Below are 18031 nucleotides of genomic sequence, written 5' to 3'. Positions count from 1 at the left end.
CAAGTTTTCTCAACAACAGGTTATGGTCAATAATATCAAAGGCTGCACTGAAATCTTACAGTACATTTCCCACTATCTTCTTATCAATTTTTTCAACTAATTATCTATCATTTGTGTCAGTGCAGTACATGTTGAGTGTCCTTCTCTATAAGCATCCTGAAAGTCTGTTGTTAATTTGTTTACAGAGAAATAGCATTGTATTTGGTCAAAATTTTCCAACAGTTTGCTAAGAGCTGACAGCAAGCTGATAGGTCTGCTGTTAGAACCAGTAAAGGCTGCTTTACCACTCTTGGGTAGCGGAATTACTTTGGCTTCCCTCCAGGCCTGAGGACAAAGACTTTCCTCTAGTCTCAGACTAAAGATATGACAGATAGGAGTGCCAATAGAGTCAGCTACCATCCTCAGTAGCTTCTTATCTAAGTTGTAGATGCCAGGAGGTTTGTCATTATTGATCTATAACTATTTTTCCACCTCTCCTACACTACATTTACAAAATTCAAACTTGCTTTTCTTTCATTATTTGTTTTTTATGCATGAATACGGTGGCTCACTCTTCATTGTTGGCATTTCCTGCCTAAGTTTGCCCACTTTGCCAATGAAGTAATCATTAAATTAATTGTCAACATCAAATGGTTTTGTGATGAATAAGCCATCTGATTCGATGAAAGTTTAATTTGTATTTCTGTCCATAATTTCATTTGAAGTACTCCAAAGTATTTTTCCATCATTCTTCATATCATTGATCTTGGCTTCATAATACAGTCTTCTTTTTGTTGAGTTTAGTCACATTCATTTCTCAATTTGCAGTAAATCAGCCAGTCAGACTTATTAGCCACTCCCTTTGCACCATCTCTTTCAACCATACAGTTTTTCAATTCCTCATTAAGCCATGGAGCCTTAACAGTTCTAACAGTCTGTTTCTTAACAGGTGCATGTTTATCAATAATTGGAAGAAGCAACATTATAAATGTATCAAGTGCATTGTCTGGATACTAATTATTAATCACATCAGACCAACAAACATTTTTTAACATCATCCACATAAGAGTCACAGCAAAACATTTTGTATGATCTCTTATACACTATTTTAGGCCTAGCTTTTGGAACATTGACTTTCCTGGATATAGCCACTATATTGTGATCACTGCATCCAATGGGTATTGATACAACTTTAGAACAAAGTTATACAGTATTAGTAAAAATGTGATCAATACATGTGGATGAGCTTGTTCCTGTAGTGTTTGTAAACACCCTGGTAGGTTGATTAATAACCTGAACCAGATTACAGGCTCTTGTTACAGTGAGAAGCTTCCTATTGAGTGGACAGCTTTATGAAAATACCAGTCGATATTCAGGTCTCCAAGAAAGTAGACCTCAAGCATTTCACACATATTATTTAGATACTGACCGTTAGCACTTGGATGCCTATAGCAACATCCCAAAAGAAAAGGCTTTAGATGTGCCATGTTAACCTGCAACCACAACACTTCAATAACACTTGACATGAGATATTCTCTAAGTATTACAGGGATATGGCTCTAAATATACATCACCTCCTCCGTTAACATTTCTGTCTCTTCTATAGATGTTACAGTTGAAGTCGGAGGTTTACATACACCTTAGCCAAATACATTTAAACTCAGATTTTCACAATTCCTGACATTTAATCCTACTAAAAAAATCCCTGTTTTAGGTCAGTTAGTATCACCACTTTATTTTAATGTGAATGTGAAATGTCAGAACAATAGTAGAGAGAATGATTTATTTCAGCTTTTATTTCTTCCATCACATTCCCAGTGGGTAAGAAGTTTACATACACTCAATTAGTACTTGGTAGCATTGGCCTTTTAAATTGTTTAACTTGCGACAAACGTTTTGGGTAGCCTTCCACAAGCTTCCCACAATAAGTTGGGTGAATTTTGGCCCATTCCTCCTTACAGAGCTGGTGTAACTGAGTCAGGTTTGTAGGCCTCCTTGCTCGCACATGCTTTTTCAGTTCTGCCCACAAATTTTCTAGAGTATTGAGGTCAGGGCTTTGTGATGGCCACTCCAATACCTTGACTTTGTTGTCCTTAAGCCATTTTCCCACAACTTTGTAAGTATGCTTGGGGTCATTGTCCATTTGGAAGACCCATTTGCGACCAAGCTTTAACTTCCTGACTTGAGATGTTGCTTCAATATATCCCATAATTTTCCTTCCTTATGATGCCATGTATTTTGTGAAGCACACCAGTCCCTCCTGCAGCAAAGCACCCCCACAACATGATGTTACCACCCTCGTGTTTCACGGTTGGGATGGTGTTCTTCGGCTTGCAAGCCTGCCCCTTTTTCTCCAAAAAGTACGATCTTTGTCCCAATGTGCAGTTGCAAACCGTAGTCTGGCTTTTTTATGGTGGTTCTGTAGCAGTGGCTTCTTCCTTGCTGAGCAGCCTTTCAGGTTATGACGACATAGGACTCGTTTTACTGTGGATATAGATACTTTTGTACCTGTTACTTCCAGCAGCTTCACAAGATCCTTTGCTGTTGTTCTGGGATGGATTTCCACTTTTCGCACCAAAGTACGTTCATCTCTAGGAGACAGAACGCGTCACCTTCCTGAGTGGTATGACGGCTGCATGGTCCCATGGTGTTTATACTTGCGTACTATTGTTTGTACAGATGAACGTGGTACCTTCAGGCATTTGGAAATTGCTCCCAAAGATGACCCAGACTACATTTTTGTTTCTGAGGTCTTGGCTGATTTCTTTTGATCATCCCACGATGTTAAGCAAAGAGGCACTGAGTTTGAAGGTAGGCCTTGAAATACATCCACAGGTACACCTCCAATTGACTCAAATTATGTAAATTAGCCTATCAGAAGCTTCTGAAGCCATGACATAATTTTCTGGAATTTTCCAAGCTGTTTAAAGGCACAGTCAGCTTAGTGTATGTAAAGTTCTGACCCACTGGAATTGTGATACAGTGAATTATGTGAAGTGAAATAATCTGTCTGTAAACAATTGTTGAAAAAATTATTTGTCATGCACAAAGTAGATGTCCTAACTGACTTGCCAAAACTATAGTTTGTTAACATGAAATATGTGGAGTGGTTGAAAAACACATTTTAATGACTCCAACCTAGGTGTATGTAAACTTTTGACTTCAACTGTATTTCCTTGTATTGTTATTGCTGTATCATCAAATGAATTATCTAAGTGAGTCTCAGAAATGGCTAATATATGAATGTTATCTGGCCTGGCTCTCTCATCCCTTCCAGGCCTCTGGGTGGTAGGGTGGAAAATAAGCCTGTCATAGCAGATGTAAGCAATGTCCCCACACTCTCTGGCAGCTTTCATGGCTGGGATAAGTTCTTTCCTTTTCTGGCGCACAGCTTCAGGATCATCCTTGTTGAGGAAGATACACATTCTTCTCAAGTTCTTGGCTCTTTCCAGAACAGCTACCTTGTCCTTGAACCTCAGGAACTTGACCATTATCAGCCTGGGCCTGTCACCTGGGCCGGTGGGGGGTTTTCCAGTCCTGTGGGCTCGCCCCACCTCAATCTTCCTGTGGTCCATCTTCAAGATCATTCCGCTCACTTTGTCCTCAGACTCCATCCAGGTCTCATGGAGATTCTGAAATTTCGTCCACTAACCTTGATTGTCCCTCGAGGTAGTCTGATTTATCTGTAATTTTTATAATGGATTCACACACAGAACTGATGGCCTCTCTCAATGACTTACAGATTGCTGTCATCTTGCTGTTTTCCCTTTTTCAACTCGTCGAGCTGACCCTGCGAGAACTGCAAACTGTTCTTCAGGTCCCGGACCTCTCTGGTCAGGTCATCCACTATTTTATTAGTTGAATCCACCAGTATTAGGACAAAACACTTGAAGCTTTTTTCTTTTTGTTCATTTAAAAGATCCTTAATGTGTGATAGACACCACTGTCCTCAACGGTACTCCCACCGGCTTTGATCTTTGTCATGGTAGCTGGCAATGTAGGTTACGCTGTTACTCCTCGCAGTTCCATACAGGGCAGGTCACAGAGAAAATTGAAAACAAACAGCAGGGATCTAGACAGCCACAAACCCGAGAGAATCCGTGGTTCCAGCCACAATGGATAATCGCGTCGCAGGTTGTGTTCAAGCCCTCAAGAAAACCCAGCTAGCTGGATAGGCAGCTAGCTAGCAGCTAGGCTAGCTGCTACGCCAAATAGCTCCTCAGATATTCAGGCCTTGGTCGGCAGGATCACTGGAAAGAGACTAGAAGTTCCAGGAACTGATGCCAACTGCAGTGTGGTATTCAAACTAAAACGTTAGCTAGCTACTGGTGACGGAAAGAGAAAGAAAACAGTTATCAGTTGAAGGTAACAGTATGCCACTGGGAGGACAGTAGCAGGTGACCCAACTGTAGTTTGTGACAACTAAGATTTCCCATTGTAGCCAATTTAATTTCAGAAATTCCAGTAGCGATTTTATATATTGAGTTTTAATCACTTAATAATTCAGAAACTAAATTTAAGTTACTTCTGAACTTTTAGTTGATCCTCTCACCTCATGAGGGAGAGATAATATCTTAAAGATGTGTGTTTATGGAAACAGAATTTCAAATCCACAAGGAAATGTTTCTTAAAGATATCCTAAACTAAATATAAGTGTTTATTAGTCAGCAGGGGTCTGTACTTCAACATCATTGTGTTTTGATATATTTCTAATAAGGCCAAGAAATCAAAGCTTTTGTTTATGTAACATTTTGAGGATGGAAAATTATTGAAAATGTATTTATGCCTTCAAGCTCCTGTGAGCTTCACATATTGGTGCTCATGGACCCATGCAAGTCACACATGCCCAAGAGGCCCCGCAACCTGGTCGTCACTTGTTACCACGGATACATTGTAGAAATAGGATGGGGTTTATGACTGTATCTTCTTAAAATGTGATTTTAAACCTAGCCACACTGCTAACTGTATGCCTGATCCTAACCGACATTAAGACCAAAAAGCATTTTGTTTTTAGAAATTGTTACGATATTGACTTTGTGATTGGGGTAACTAGTGGAAACGCCGCAAGTCAACCTCCGGCTTCTGCAAAATGTACGAACCTCTTGCCATTCCTCGGTATCGGACGAGAATCGCGCTCATGCATTGTCCTCTGCGAACTCACGTGACACCTTTAGTTCCAGTAGCTGTAGTTTCCGCCGCAATACCCTGTTTACTTTCTGGCTTTGAGACATTTTAAAACAAAACTGCATTGTCGTCTAAGTGTTTACAGATCTCTGCCACAGCTGCATTCGCTAACACCTCCATAATAGAGTATTTGAGTGTGGAAAACCATAGCTGTTGGTATTGTTAACGAATATTAGCCAAGTCCTGTCTCCTACGAATTAAAAGGCTGCCTAGGGCAAGGACGTGATGCTGTGCAGTTAAATTAGTAATATTTCGAGTACCATGGTCTTAAAGTCTAAATAACAACAATAAAAACGCTAAGGTGAACATTGTTCTTGGTCACTTTACGTCCGTCTACACTGAAGATAAATAATGTTATTGGTTGGCATCATAGCTCAAAGGTATATTTAAATGAAAAATGTATGCGTGCTTTTCTTAGAAGTACGGTACTGCTTATTATGTTACACATCAAATCTCCTATGACAAGTACTGTATCTTTCAAGCTGAGAGCAGACTTGTTTAGAAAGGACGGTGTGTCAGCAAGAATAGAGTAGAAAAGTAATATTACTTTATTCCATCTACATCACCTCAGTAAGGTAAATATTAAACTCCTTGTTCTAGCCTCGGTTTACAGTCTCTCTAAAAACAGGTATTTACTCAAGCCTGTTTCAAATTCCAAGTTAACGAGGGGCATGTGATTAATTATCCTCTTACCCCAAGACACTTCACACTATATTTAAGTATAGTTCCCAGATATCCCCAGCATACTTCTCAAGCCACACCGCTATGATTTCTCCCCTTTGTGGACACTCTTATGTCTGATAAGGCTAGTCAGGAAGGAGAAGCTCTTGTAACATAGTTTGCACTTGAAGGGCTTTTCCTTGGTGTGAACGGTCTGGTGCCTCTTCACATAATTTGCATCAGCGAAGCGCTTCCCACACGTGGGGCAGACATACGGCTTGTCAGCATCTGTCCTAATGCTCTGCCTCCCACGTTGTGATCCAATGACACCAGAGGAGGTAGACGCAGGTGCCACCACCCTCAGGTGGTTAGTCTTTGAGCTCCCTCCTTGACCTCTAGCCATTGTTTGGGTGTTGTTGGGATTGTGTGCTGTGTTATAAGCTAGGTAGCTCTTGTGATGAACACCCATTCTGACCCTGTCTGTATTGGTGGGGTAACCATGAGGTAACTGAGGAAGGCTAGACCCAGGTCCATGCTTTCTATTAACCCATTCACCAGGCATTAGATGTGTCCCTGAAGGAGAAGACAGACTTGCTGATAGACTACCACCAGAGGGGTCTCCCACCAGTCTCTGTGAAGGCTGAAGCCCAGGGTGACCTGCTCTGTTCATCATGGATACTGTGGTGTTTGTATCATAGGAACAGGAGGGTCTATCTCTATCAGCCCCAGGCCCTGCTCCATCCCTGCACTGAGACTGTGAAGAGAAGGGTCTGGTCTGCAGACTGGATCCCTGACTGGAGCCTTTGTTTCTTTGATAACCACCAGGACTGAGGTTGTTCAGTCCACCTGTCCACTGGTTTTGTTCTGTGTGGTGGTGGAGTCTCTGTCCCTTGTGGTTCAGGCCTGGTTTTGAGCCGGGAAGGAAGAGCGACGGCTCCGGATCTAGGGTTCTGATCCGGGGCCAGGCTTTGTGACCAGCCACCTCAGAGGTCCAGTCTCTCCCGCAAGCAACACCAGATATCAACTGGTCCTCTGTAAACTGAACAGAAAAGCATAAAGGTTTATATAAGAAACTCTTTGCTGTATACACAGAGACATGATATTATAAAATGTTAACCACAGTCAAACATCTCGAACACTGATTGAAGTACCTAACAATATGGAGCCATTGGAGTTTATTATAAAAACATTTCCATATGTGTTGATTCAAGAATTAGTATTATGTTTTGGTTAGACTGAGACAGGAAACTCAATCCCTGCAATGATATATAGTCAGAGTAAATTTTGTATTTAATTTAAACAAAATGGTCTTACACTCAACTTTGAGGTACAGTACTTTTATTGCACAAAATGATACGTGACAAGTAGAATAACTTTTCTCACTATGGTAACACTTTATATTTTCTGTAAATGTGGTACCCTCACAGTGATAAAATGCATTTTAGAATACTTTGGAAAACGTAAAACTTCACACACAGCTTCACCACTTCATGTCAAGTAAACATGAATTAAGGCACTATAATTTCCTCATTATAAAACACCAGCATCAAAACAGGACAAGTGTCACTTTTCATTAGTGAAACGTTTTTTACAGACACCATCACCATATAATTTACTCTACCTCATCATACTCATTATTTCCTCAGTTCACCTCATCCAGTTCCATATACATCCAAAACCAACAGAATTAACTACAAACTAACTACTACTACATTACATGTCAGTATACTCTATACATGGGCCCTGTGCATTTTCTGCTGGTGTATCCTGAGGTAGCTCCTCTCTGAGAACCTCTTCCCACAGTGCATACAGGCGAACGGCCTCTCTCCCGTGTGGACCTTCAGGTGCATCTTCAGCTGGTGCTGGTGAGAGAACCTCTTCTCACACTGGGGGCAGCTGTAGGGTTTCTCCCCTGTGTGGACCCTCTGGTGCCTCTTCAGGCTGGACGATTGGGAGAAACTGCCCCGGCACAGGTGGCAAACAAATGGTTTCTCCCCCGTGTGAATCCTCTGGTGAATCTCCACCTGTTGGGGGAAACTGAAGGCTTTCCCACAGAAAGAACACGGGAAGCGCTTCTCTGTGGTGCAGCCACCTTTACTGATTCCGTCTCTACTTCTGTCATCTGTCAATCGGCTTGTGTAGCTATTTAGTGTTGAGGCACTGACATTGTCGGGGGTCTGGTTTAACATTTGGAAAGTGTGGGGAGGACGAAGGCCAGGAAGTGTCTGTGTTGTCACAGGATCCATGTTCCATTTGATAGATCCTATAGAAGGCAGGCTGAAGGCAGAACCTGTTAGGTGGTTAACCTGAGGTGCTAGCAGTCTCTCTGAATCACAACTATAGGAGCAGGATGGAGCATCGCTAGCCAAGTCTGTGTCTGTTCTTTCAAGCCACATACCTCCCTGTCCCCGCAGACCAAATCGACGCCTCACTCTTGTCTCTGACAATATGTTGTCTTGGAGACTAAGTTTGGTCGTTGTTTTGTGTTCGACTGTCTGTTTCTGGTTAACAGTGTTGTTCCCCAGCCCAGAGTTGATGATGCTGTCCCATCCACTGACCTCCACTATGTCGCTACTGGTCCTGGCCTGCTCCATGATGTTGTCCCCTGGAGCCTTGGCTGCACCGGTCGGGGTCTGGAAATCCAAGATGGCCACCCAGTCTCCTCTGTTATCCTCCAGCCAATCACCTGGAGGTTACAAAATAGACTACAAACATGGCACAGAAAACTGTACATATGAAGTTTTTTTTTTTTGTCAATTTCCTGGTGAAGTTCGTACATGTGTGGGTTTTAGTATGTAAACATACATTGTACTGATTTCATTTTATTGAATGAAGAGAAAATAATAGCCAGGCGTATCCCAATGAAGTAGCTATAGCTATTATGTTCTGTATATTTAGGTCTCTCTTACCTTGCTCCCCCATCTTTAGTCCACTCAGCAGATCAATGCTCTCTGGTCCATCTTCTATTGTCTCCTCTTTGACTATCAGCAGATCAGGCTTTCCATCCTCCATGTCTACTGACTGTAAGAGATACAGAGTGAGAGGATGTTGAATCAAGAAATCTGATATGAGCACCGTGCTATGGAGCATCTTCTGATTGGGCAATGAGGGATTGATGTGATACTATGCAAACGTGTTATTTGAATTGATTATATGACACTCTAATGGTTTGATAATTGAAAGGCATGGTCCTACACGTAAGACAAAATGAATCAAGACCTGGGCCCTTATCCATAAAGAGTCTCAGAGTGGGAGTGCTGATTGAGGATCGGGTCCCCACTTGTCTATATAATCTTAGTCATTATGATCTAAAAGGCTAATTGAATCCATTGATCAGTACTCCTACTCTGAGAGGCTTTGTGGATCCGGGCACTGAACGAATACCATTCAGACAGTAGTTTACTGTGGGCTTACCTCCGTGAGACTGTGTGTGTTCTTGTGCTGCTCAGCTGGTTCCTCTGTGGGTTCAGGAAGAGGTGTAGTCCGGTTGTCCTCCATGACCATGGTCCCCTCAGGGTTCCCCAGACCATCCTCACACCCCTCCTCCTTCACCAGCAGCACCTCTGGACCCTCCTCCTCCTGGAAGAGAGAGGTGATACAGATTACAGACATACACTCCCTCAGTTATGCACACACAGATAAAACACACTTTCAACATGGAGTGTTCACCCATCCACACCATGTCCTATACTGTAGTTACAGAATAACTTCATTGTTGTTAAACACGTCATGGTGGACATAAATATGATGTTGTGGGTAAATATGAGTCAGCTATGATAAGTCATCATCAGACAAACCTGACTAAACTATTTTGACGTGTACAGTAGGTGTTAGTTAGTGTGTGGGTCTAGAGTCAATGAAAGTCTTTGAATGAAAAGTTCCGATTTTGTTTATTAAAACAACATGAAAACCACACATATACCTCAACAAAAAAATCTGCATGAACATGATAAACTGAATTAATTTTCTCATGAAGTGCCTTCTGACAATTTGAACATCATATAGCCTACACAGCACAAACAATATGAAACAGACTTGTAGACTAGTCTTATATACCACACAATCTGTGGATATTTTCTGCTGACAACATTTAAAATAAATGTTTTAAATTCATGTAGGGTTTGATCTTCATGTCAGAAGCTATCATGTGGAATGGTTACTTTATATGTTATAGAGTGGAATGGTTTTTCTGCTGGTGTATCCTGAGGTATCTCCTCTCTGAGAACCTCTTCCCGCAGTGATTACAGGCGAACGCCCTCTCTCCTGTGTGGACCTTCAGGTGCATCTTCAGGTGGTCCTGGCGGGAGAACCTCTTCTCACACTGGGTACAGCTGAAGGGTTTCTCTCCTGTGTGGACCCTCTGGTGCCTCTCTACTTTCTGGAGGCAGCTGAAGCCTTTGTTACAGAACATGCAGAGGAACCGTTTCTCTTTAATATTGCCTGATGTGGCTCCCCTTCTCTGAGCCTGGGCTCTAGCCCTGTCATTTGAGTTCAATACATCATCAAAACGGACACGGCCGTGTGACTCGGAGGGCCCCATTGATGTGGACACTGGGTTTCGATCCCTGAACGCGTGTAAAGGGGAGCGGGTGGCAACATTTAGATCGGTCTCTAAGCTTTCCCTGTAATCTAAGAAATCTCTGCCCTGTGAGTGTCCATCTCCAAGGTGACTATCTGCATTCCATGTGGGAGGAGCATCGCCCTCTACTTTCACAGTCACTTCATCTACCACTATAACCTCCCCTTTCTTATCAAGGCAGCCTTCAGAGTATACACTACTACTGTAATGGTTCCTGTCCCCTCTAGACAGAACCGTCTGTGTCTCTAAACCCAAGGGCATGTTGCCAGGGTCCATTTTTGTAACGTAAGAATAAGACGGATCATCACCACCAGTGTCTAACACGTCACTATCACCATAGGAATTAACCATCTTCTGCCTATGGTGAAATACCGGTAAATACTCTGAGCAGGGAGCAGGAGGACAGCCCAGTCTCCCTAGCCCCAATCTCTCTGGGTATGATCCTTTGTGTAAGAGCCTGTGTGTTACAGTTAAAGTCTTGGTCTCTGCCTCTGACTTGAGGACGGCGTTCAGCGTTCCACTGACCTCCGTGATGCTGCGTTGGGCGCTGGGCTGCGCTGGGGTGGTAGTGGGGTCCTCTGTGGCTACAGGGGGCTCTCCAGACGCTCCAGTCTGGATGTCTCTGCTGTGCCGTGGGTCCTCCTCTCCTTCAGACCTCTCCTGCTTGAACCCAGGACCTGCAGCCTCTGCATCTGCAGACTGACACAAGAAGATAATGTTGTAGGGAAGTCTCATAAGCTTCCCTATGGCAGATAAATGAGGATGTACATGTAATCAAGTGAATAGCTGAGGGTAGCCTTTCTGAAACAAACAGGCTACATTTGATTTCCAAAGTAATTGTAATTTGTAATGCAACACTATTACACTAACCTCTATCATGATAATGTGCTGGGTTGAGGTTCCAGTCCCCTCATCAACAGTGATTTGTTGGTCATCTCTCCATGTATTGTGTCCTGCTGGCTTCACAAAGCTCCTGTGGCCTCCAGTGAGATGTCCTTCACCTGAGAGAGTGATTGGGGGCAAAGATGTGGTTAGCTACTGTCAATGCTATATTGTACACTTAACAATGTCTACAACTGGCAAGGATGTAACATAACTTCTTGATATACCATTTATTGCACTGATCAATGTATTATGCATCATATTGTTTTGAGTAAATAATAGCCATGCAGTAAATCAATACATTTGTTTAGAATATTATATTGTCTATATATGCAAGATTACGAAGTAATCGGGTTAATTATTACATACAATCCAAAAACTGACCAATAACCAATTCTGGGTAATACATCTTAACACAGACGGTAACTGCGTTATACATGATCCACGACAGGCCACGCAGCTAAATGTACCTCTTGAAATTCCTCTGTATCGATCGAGGATCTTGACACTACTGGGACGACTGGTGAGGACGCGCTCTCGTGCTGTCCTCTCTGCACGTTCCCGTGCCACCTTCAGTTCCAGTAGTTTCCTCCGCAATGTCCTGTTTTCTTTCCGGCTTTGAGTTATTTCCAAACGAAACACTGCATAGTCGTCGTCTACGAGTTTACAGATCTCTGCCACGGCTGCATTTGCCAGCACCTCCATGATGGAGGCTATTTGAGTGTGAAAAACCATACAGTTAGCCATTGTTAGCAGCTAGCTAGCGTTACGTAGAGATCTATCTAGTCCCGTCTCTAGCGCGAATTAAGCACTACATGGGGTAAGTATTCGATGCTGTGCAGTTAAATTAATCATATTATGAGTTCCATGTTGTTAATAAACGTCTAAATACAAAAAACGCTAACGTGGAAATTGTTTCTTGGTCACTGTTCACTCCCTTTACTTCTTCGTATGCGTTTCCGGTAGGCTAGAAGCTTTGTTGCGTAGACTAATGCTGCAGCGTTTTACAGGATCGGAGTGTGAATTGCACTATTTGTCACAAAAAAAGGGGGGGTGGGGGGGCAAATGAACTGCACCAGCTAACCCTACACATACACTGAGTGTACAACACATTAGGAACACCTTCCTAATATTGAGTTGCACCCTCAGAACAGCCTCAATACGTCAGCCATGGACTGCAAGATGTTGAAAGTGTTCCACAGGGATGCTGTCCTATGTTGATTTCAATGCGTCCCACATTTGTGTCAAGTTCGCTGGATGTTTTTTGGGTGGTGGACCATTAATGATTCCCACGGTTAACTGTTGAGTGTGAAAAATACAGCAGTGTTGTGGTTCTTGACACGAACCGGTGTGCCTGGCACCTACTACTATACCCCGTTCAAAGACACTTAAATCTTTTGTTGCCCGTTCACCCTCTGAATGGCACCCACACATGTCTCAAGGCTTAAAAATCCTTCTTTAACCTGTCTCCTCCCCTTCATCTACACTGATTATGTGGATTTAACAGGTGATATTATTACAGGATAATAGCTTTCATCTGGTCAGTCTATGTCATGGAAAGGGAAGTGTCCTAATGTTTTGTACACTTAGTGTATATACCACTATACCCCAAAAATCCATTACTTGAACCCAACCAGATCCTACTTCAGGCCAACAGCCTGGGCGGATGGAACCCCTATTGCCTTCTCTTAAAACCCCCTGTAGATATTCTACGCTAAAAATCTCTATTTTTTGGTGCAGTACAATTCAGTGCAGTACAATTAATAACCATAGCGCCCTACCTTACTGATACTCATCCTCTCTGGATCTCTCTATTCAGGCCTACTCACTGGGGGTGCTGCCAGTTGAATTACTCACCCTTGGGCTATCCTCTACTATCTTCACTGCCTCAGCATAAAAACTATCTCAACCTGTCTCTCTCTCACAGGGCACTTCTGATCCCCAGCTGCATGGGCGCCCCCACAGTTGACACAAAATACTTTCTCTATCCCAACTTTACACTCCCTCTGGCTCCCTATCTCCACACTGTTGCAACATGTTGGAATCCTTGGCACCAAAAGCACTGTAGTGTAGTAGGCCCTCACAGAATAGCAAATATTAACCTTACCAGGTAGAAACTCTGTGTCAAAGCTCAACAAGACAGACAGGCTATTCTGAGTCGCGCCATTGCCACAGGGTCTAAATCTCAGCATACGGCGCGCACCACAAACACCAGGAATATTATTTTTTTCATTTGATCCACCTTTACTCTACGCCTCCCCATTGATCGCTCCTTTGAGAAAGCAAAGCACGACACAGGTTGATCCCAGAGGCGCGTGACGTGGTTCGCTCACTGCCTCTGGGCGGAGGATGCAAAAATAAATATTTATAAAATTCCACCCAATCTTTGACAGGTCACATTTTGTCCTTTTAAATAGCTTGAAACAACATGGTCCGGCCGAATAGCAGGGATCCACTTTTTCCAAAAAAGGTCACTCCTACCGGTCCAAAATCATCTCTGGTAGGATTCACAGAGCAAACGTTAGAAGTCTCTACCACACCTGTTGCCGCAGGTACTTCATCCTGGTCAGGCTAATTCTTTTAACACCATTACCAGGTATATATTTGGAAGATGTAGGTTTGAGCCTGGTGCCTTCCCATTCTTCCGTGTCTGCGCCATAACTCAGAGAGAACTAGATAAATCAAGACACCCCATTTCTGTTTTAAATTGAAGAGAAAGGATCTTATTGGTTGGCATCATAGTTCAAAGGGTGTGGTTAAATGAAAAATGTATGCACACTGTTCTTTGAAATACGCTACTTCTTATTACATTACACATCAAATCTCCTATGATCAGTATCTTTCAATCTCAGAGCACACTCGTTTAGAAAAAATAAGGTAGAAAATAATAGAACGACTTTATTTCATCTACATCACCTCAGTAAGGTAAATATTAATATGTCCTTGTTCTAGCCTAGTTTTAGTCTCTAAAAACAGGTATTTACACGAGCCTGTTTCAAATTAAACGTTAGCAAAGGGTTCATGCTGGGTATGTGGTTGATTACCCTCTTACCTCAAGACACTTCACATGATAACTATAATATGTCAGATAAATATATATATATATATATATATATATTTTACCTTTAACTTAAATTACCTAGAAATGCTTAACCTTCAATTTTTTTAAATATTCCATACACTACCTGTCAAAAGTTTTAGAACACCTACTCATTCAAGGGTTTTTCTTCATTTTATTATTATTTTTTACATTTTATACATTGTAGAATAATAGTGAAGACATCAAAACTATGAAATAACACATATGGAATCATATAGTAACCAAAAAAGTGTTAAACAAATCAAATAGCCACCCTTTGCCTTAATGACAACTTTGCATGCTGTTGGCATTCTCTCAACCAGCTTCATGAGGTAGTCACCTGGAACACATTTCAATTAACAGGTGTGCCTTCATAAGTTAATTTGTGGAATTCCTTTCCTTCTTAATGCGTTTGAGCCAATAGTTTGCGTTGTGACATGGTAGGGGGGTGTATACAGAAGATAGCCCTATTTGGTTAAAAAAAACAAGTCCATATTATGGCAAGAACAGCTTAAATAAGCAAAGAGAAATGACAGTCCATCATTCCTTTAAGAAATGAAGGTCAGTCAATATTTTTTTTATTTAGCCTTTATTTAACCAGGAAAGGCTCATTGAGATTAAAATATATTTTTCAAGAGCGCCCTGGCCAAGATAGGCAGCACCGAGTCATTACAAAAAAATTACAGACAGACAACATGAGAAACTACATGTAATCTAGTAAAAACCATTGAATTCACGAGAGTATAAAACAGCAAATTAAAAACATTGACAGGTCAGGGAATCAGCCTCAAAATCCTTCATCAGTGATTTAAAAACACCAATCGGGACAAGTTCTTCCAATATGGAACATTTCAAGAACTTTGAAAGTTTCTTCAAGTAGTCACAAAAACCATCAGGCGCTATGATGAAACTGGCTCTCATGAGGACCGCCACAGGAATGGAAGACCCAGAGTTTCAATCATAAAAATAGAATTCACAGAGTGGACCTATTCCTTCAGACCACAGCAATTGAGTTGATACACCACTTGAAATTTAAATTGAATAGGAATCAAATCAAATTTGATTGGTCACATTACACATGATTAGCAGATGTTATTGTGGGTGTAGTGAAATGCTTGTGCTTCTAGCTCCGACAGTGGAGTTATATCTAACAAGTATTATATAACAAATCACGCAACATATACCCAATACACACAAATCAAAATAGGAATGAATTAAGACTATGTACATTAGGACGAGCAATGTCAGATCGGAACGGACTAAGATACAGTAGAATAGTATAGAATACAGTATATACATATGAGATGAGTAATACAAGATATGTAAACATTATTAAGTGACTAAGATACTGTATAATAGTATAGAATACAGTATATACATATGAGATTAGTAATACCAGATATCTTAACATTATTAAAGTGACTAGTGTTCCATTCCTTAAAGTGGCAAGTGATTTTTAGTCTATGCTTATTGGCAGCAGCCTCTAATGTGCTAGTGATGGCTGTTTAACAGTCTGATGGCCTTGATAGAAGCTATTTTTCAGTCTCTCAGTCCCAGCTTTGATGCCCCTGTACTGACCCCGCCTTCTGGACGATAGCGGGGTGAACAGGCAGTGGCTCAGATGGTTGATGTCCTTGATGATCTTTTTGGCCTTCCTGTGACATCGGGTGCTAGAGGGCGGGTAGTTTGCCCTCGGTAGTGCATTGGGCAGACCGCACCACCCTCTGGAGAACCTTGCGGTTGCAGGCGGTGCCGTTGCCGTACCAGGCGGTGACGCAGCCCGACAGGATGCTTTCAATTGTGCATCTGTAAAAGTTTGAGGGGTTTAGGTGACAAGCCAAATTTCTTTAGCCTCCTGAGGTTGAAGAGGTTCTGTTGTTCCTTCTTTACCACACTGTCTGTGTGGGTGGTCCATTTCAGTTTGTCAGTGATGTGTACGCCAAGGAACTTGAAGATTTCCACCTTCTCCACTGCGGTCCCTTTGGTGTAGATAGGGGGGTGAACCCTCAGCTGTTTCCTGAAGTCCACGATCCTGAAATGTCCATGAAATGTTAATAACCTCTTAAAGCGGTAGCCTTACTTCTCACTGACACACTCGTATACAGTGTCTCTTCCGCCCGTGTGAAGTAGGATGTGAAATCCGACACCACTTTTAGCTCTGATCTCCTTCCTACTATTTCATTCACTCTTCTGACTGTCCATCAACTCCTGGCTGAACCCTACGTCACAGCCACTAGCAGCTGGGGAGAGTGGTTTCGTCACTCTAGCACAGTGGTTCCCATCATTTTCCGGGTATTGTTCCACAAACTGAATATTGCTCTGCCCGGAGTACCCCTGAAGTACCCCCTCATGTGCATTTTACCAGTAAGTCTATGGTCTCGTGAGTCTTCTAAAGTACCCCCTGTGGATAGGCCAAGTACCCCCAGGGGTCCTTGTACCCCTGGTTGGGAACCACTGCTCTAGGACATTCAGAGATTGATTTATAGCCAACTTTATCAAAGTAATTGAAAATAATTTATAGATTTTAAACAAAAAACACATTGTTTGTCATAAAAGGACAAGGTTAATATTAGATGTAATGCGAGTCCCCAACAAGTTCAGAAAGCCGATCTTTGGTCCTCAGCCTGTTTGACTCCATGAATGTGTGTGTTAGTTAGCTAACTTTTGCTTGTGTCCAGAGATGTCTGTCTTGATGCTTTTTCCAGGTAAAAAAAAGGAGGTAGCAAAAGAATACACACCAAGATTTCTGAATTTGTGCATTGCTCATGCTTTCAACATGTCGGAGCCCGGGGAAGACACGTTTCTGAGGTCAGCAGGACAATTATGAGATGGAGTTGTGTCGAGATGCCACCCGGCCGCTTGCACAGCCGGGAGAAGAGGAATATTGGAACAGGGACACGGAAAGGTGTATTTCGGAGGTGGAATGGAGGAGGAAAAAGAGGTCGACGAGAATGAGGAAAGCAACGGTTGCATATGATGAAGATGGCGATTTTAAAAGGGGAGATGGTGTCAAAGAAGACTTGGGTCACGTACAAACAGAGTAAGATGTCCAACAGACCGAGTTCTGGAGATGAAATGGAAGTGAATGAAGCTGAGTTAAGTGAGGTGGAAGGCGTGGTGAAGATCTCGGAGCCCGAACCTGGCATCGATGGACAATACAAAGAAGAATCTGGTCCAGTAGGAGTGACATTTTTGGAGAAAGTGGATCCTTTTCACGGATCCTTTTGTGGTTTCAAGATGGGTGGGAAAGGAGTTGGGTGCAGTTGAATCAGTGATAATAGCCTATAGTGGACTTGTGATATTTGTTTGTGTTTCTTCTGCCCAGGGGGAGTGGGCGCTCCGTGTAACGCAACTTGGGTCAAGTTCTTTCGTGCTTTGCTCTTAGGAACAGGGCACTATTGAAAGGAGTGATTTCTGGGGTAGCGTTGAGTGTAGAGAAATTCAAGTTGAAGATTCCTGGTGTGACGCCCACCGCTTGTTGCGATGCAGACTCGGTGGTGAGCGTGGTGCAAGATGCAGACTCGGTGGTGAGCGTGGTGCAACAGAGGGGTCACTGTCAGTCCTTTTGAATCAGAGTCTTTACCCAACAAATTCATGTTAGGTTGTATCAGTTATCCTGTTAGCGTTTTTTTTCCAAATCCACTACGTTGTTTTAGGCGCAATGTTTA

The 18031-nt window shown here is 42.4% G+C and overlaps 1 protein-coding gene across 1 annotated transcript; it reads right to left on the bottom strand.

Annotated features, from left to right (window-relative positions):
• Positions 1 to 7130: 7130 nt before the first annotated feature.
• LOC112231865 (zinc finger and SCAN domain-containing protein 2-like) lies at positions 7131 to 12667 on the bottom strand. The gene is made up of 6 exons (XM_024398670.2): positions 11755 to 12667; positions 11273 to 11403; positions 10928 to 11101; positions 9238 to 9402; positions 8733 to 8844; positions 7131 to 8509 (listed from the first exon to the last, which is right to left on the bottom strand). Exons 1-6 carry the CDS (start codon positions 12029 to 12031, stop codon positions 7554 to 7556), a joined length of 1815 nt encoding a protein of 604 aa, XP_024254438.2. The 5' UTR covers positions 12032 to 12667; the 3' UTR covers positions 7131 to 7553.
• Positions 12668 to 18031: the final 5364 nt, after the last annotated feature.

The sequence above is a fragment of the Oncorhynchus tshawytscha genome, linkage group LG34, assembly GCF_018296145.1.
Source record: "Oncorhynchus tshawytscha isolate Ot180627B linkage group LG34, Otsh_v2.0, whole genome shotgun sequence".
Taxonomy (NCBI): Eukaryota; Metazoa; Chordata; class Actinopteri; order Salmoniformes; family Salmonidae; genus Oncorhynchus; species Oncorhynchus tshawytscha.
This window is presented reverse-complemented; position numbering and strand designations above follow the sequence as displayed.

Coding starts and splice junctions, on each gene's coding strand:
- LOC112231865 (XM_024398670.2), bottom strand. CDS start 12,031: ATGGCTAACTGTATGGTTTTTCACACTCAAATAGCCTCCATCATGGAG. Junction 11,404..11,754: donor ATACAGAGGAATTTCAAGAG/GTACATTTAGCT, acceptor TCACTCTCTCAG/GTGAAGGACATCTCACTGGA. Junction 8,845..9,237: donor ACACACACAGTCTCACGGAG/GTAAGCCCACAG, acceptor TATCTCTTACAG/TCAGTAGACATGGAGGATGG.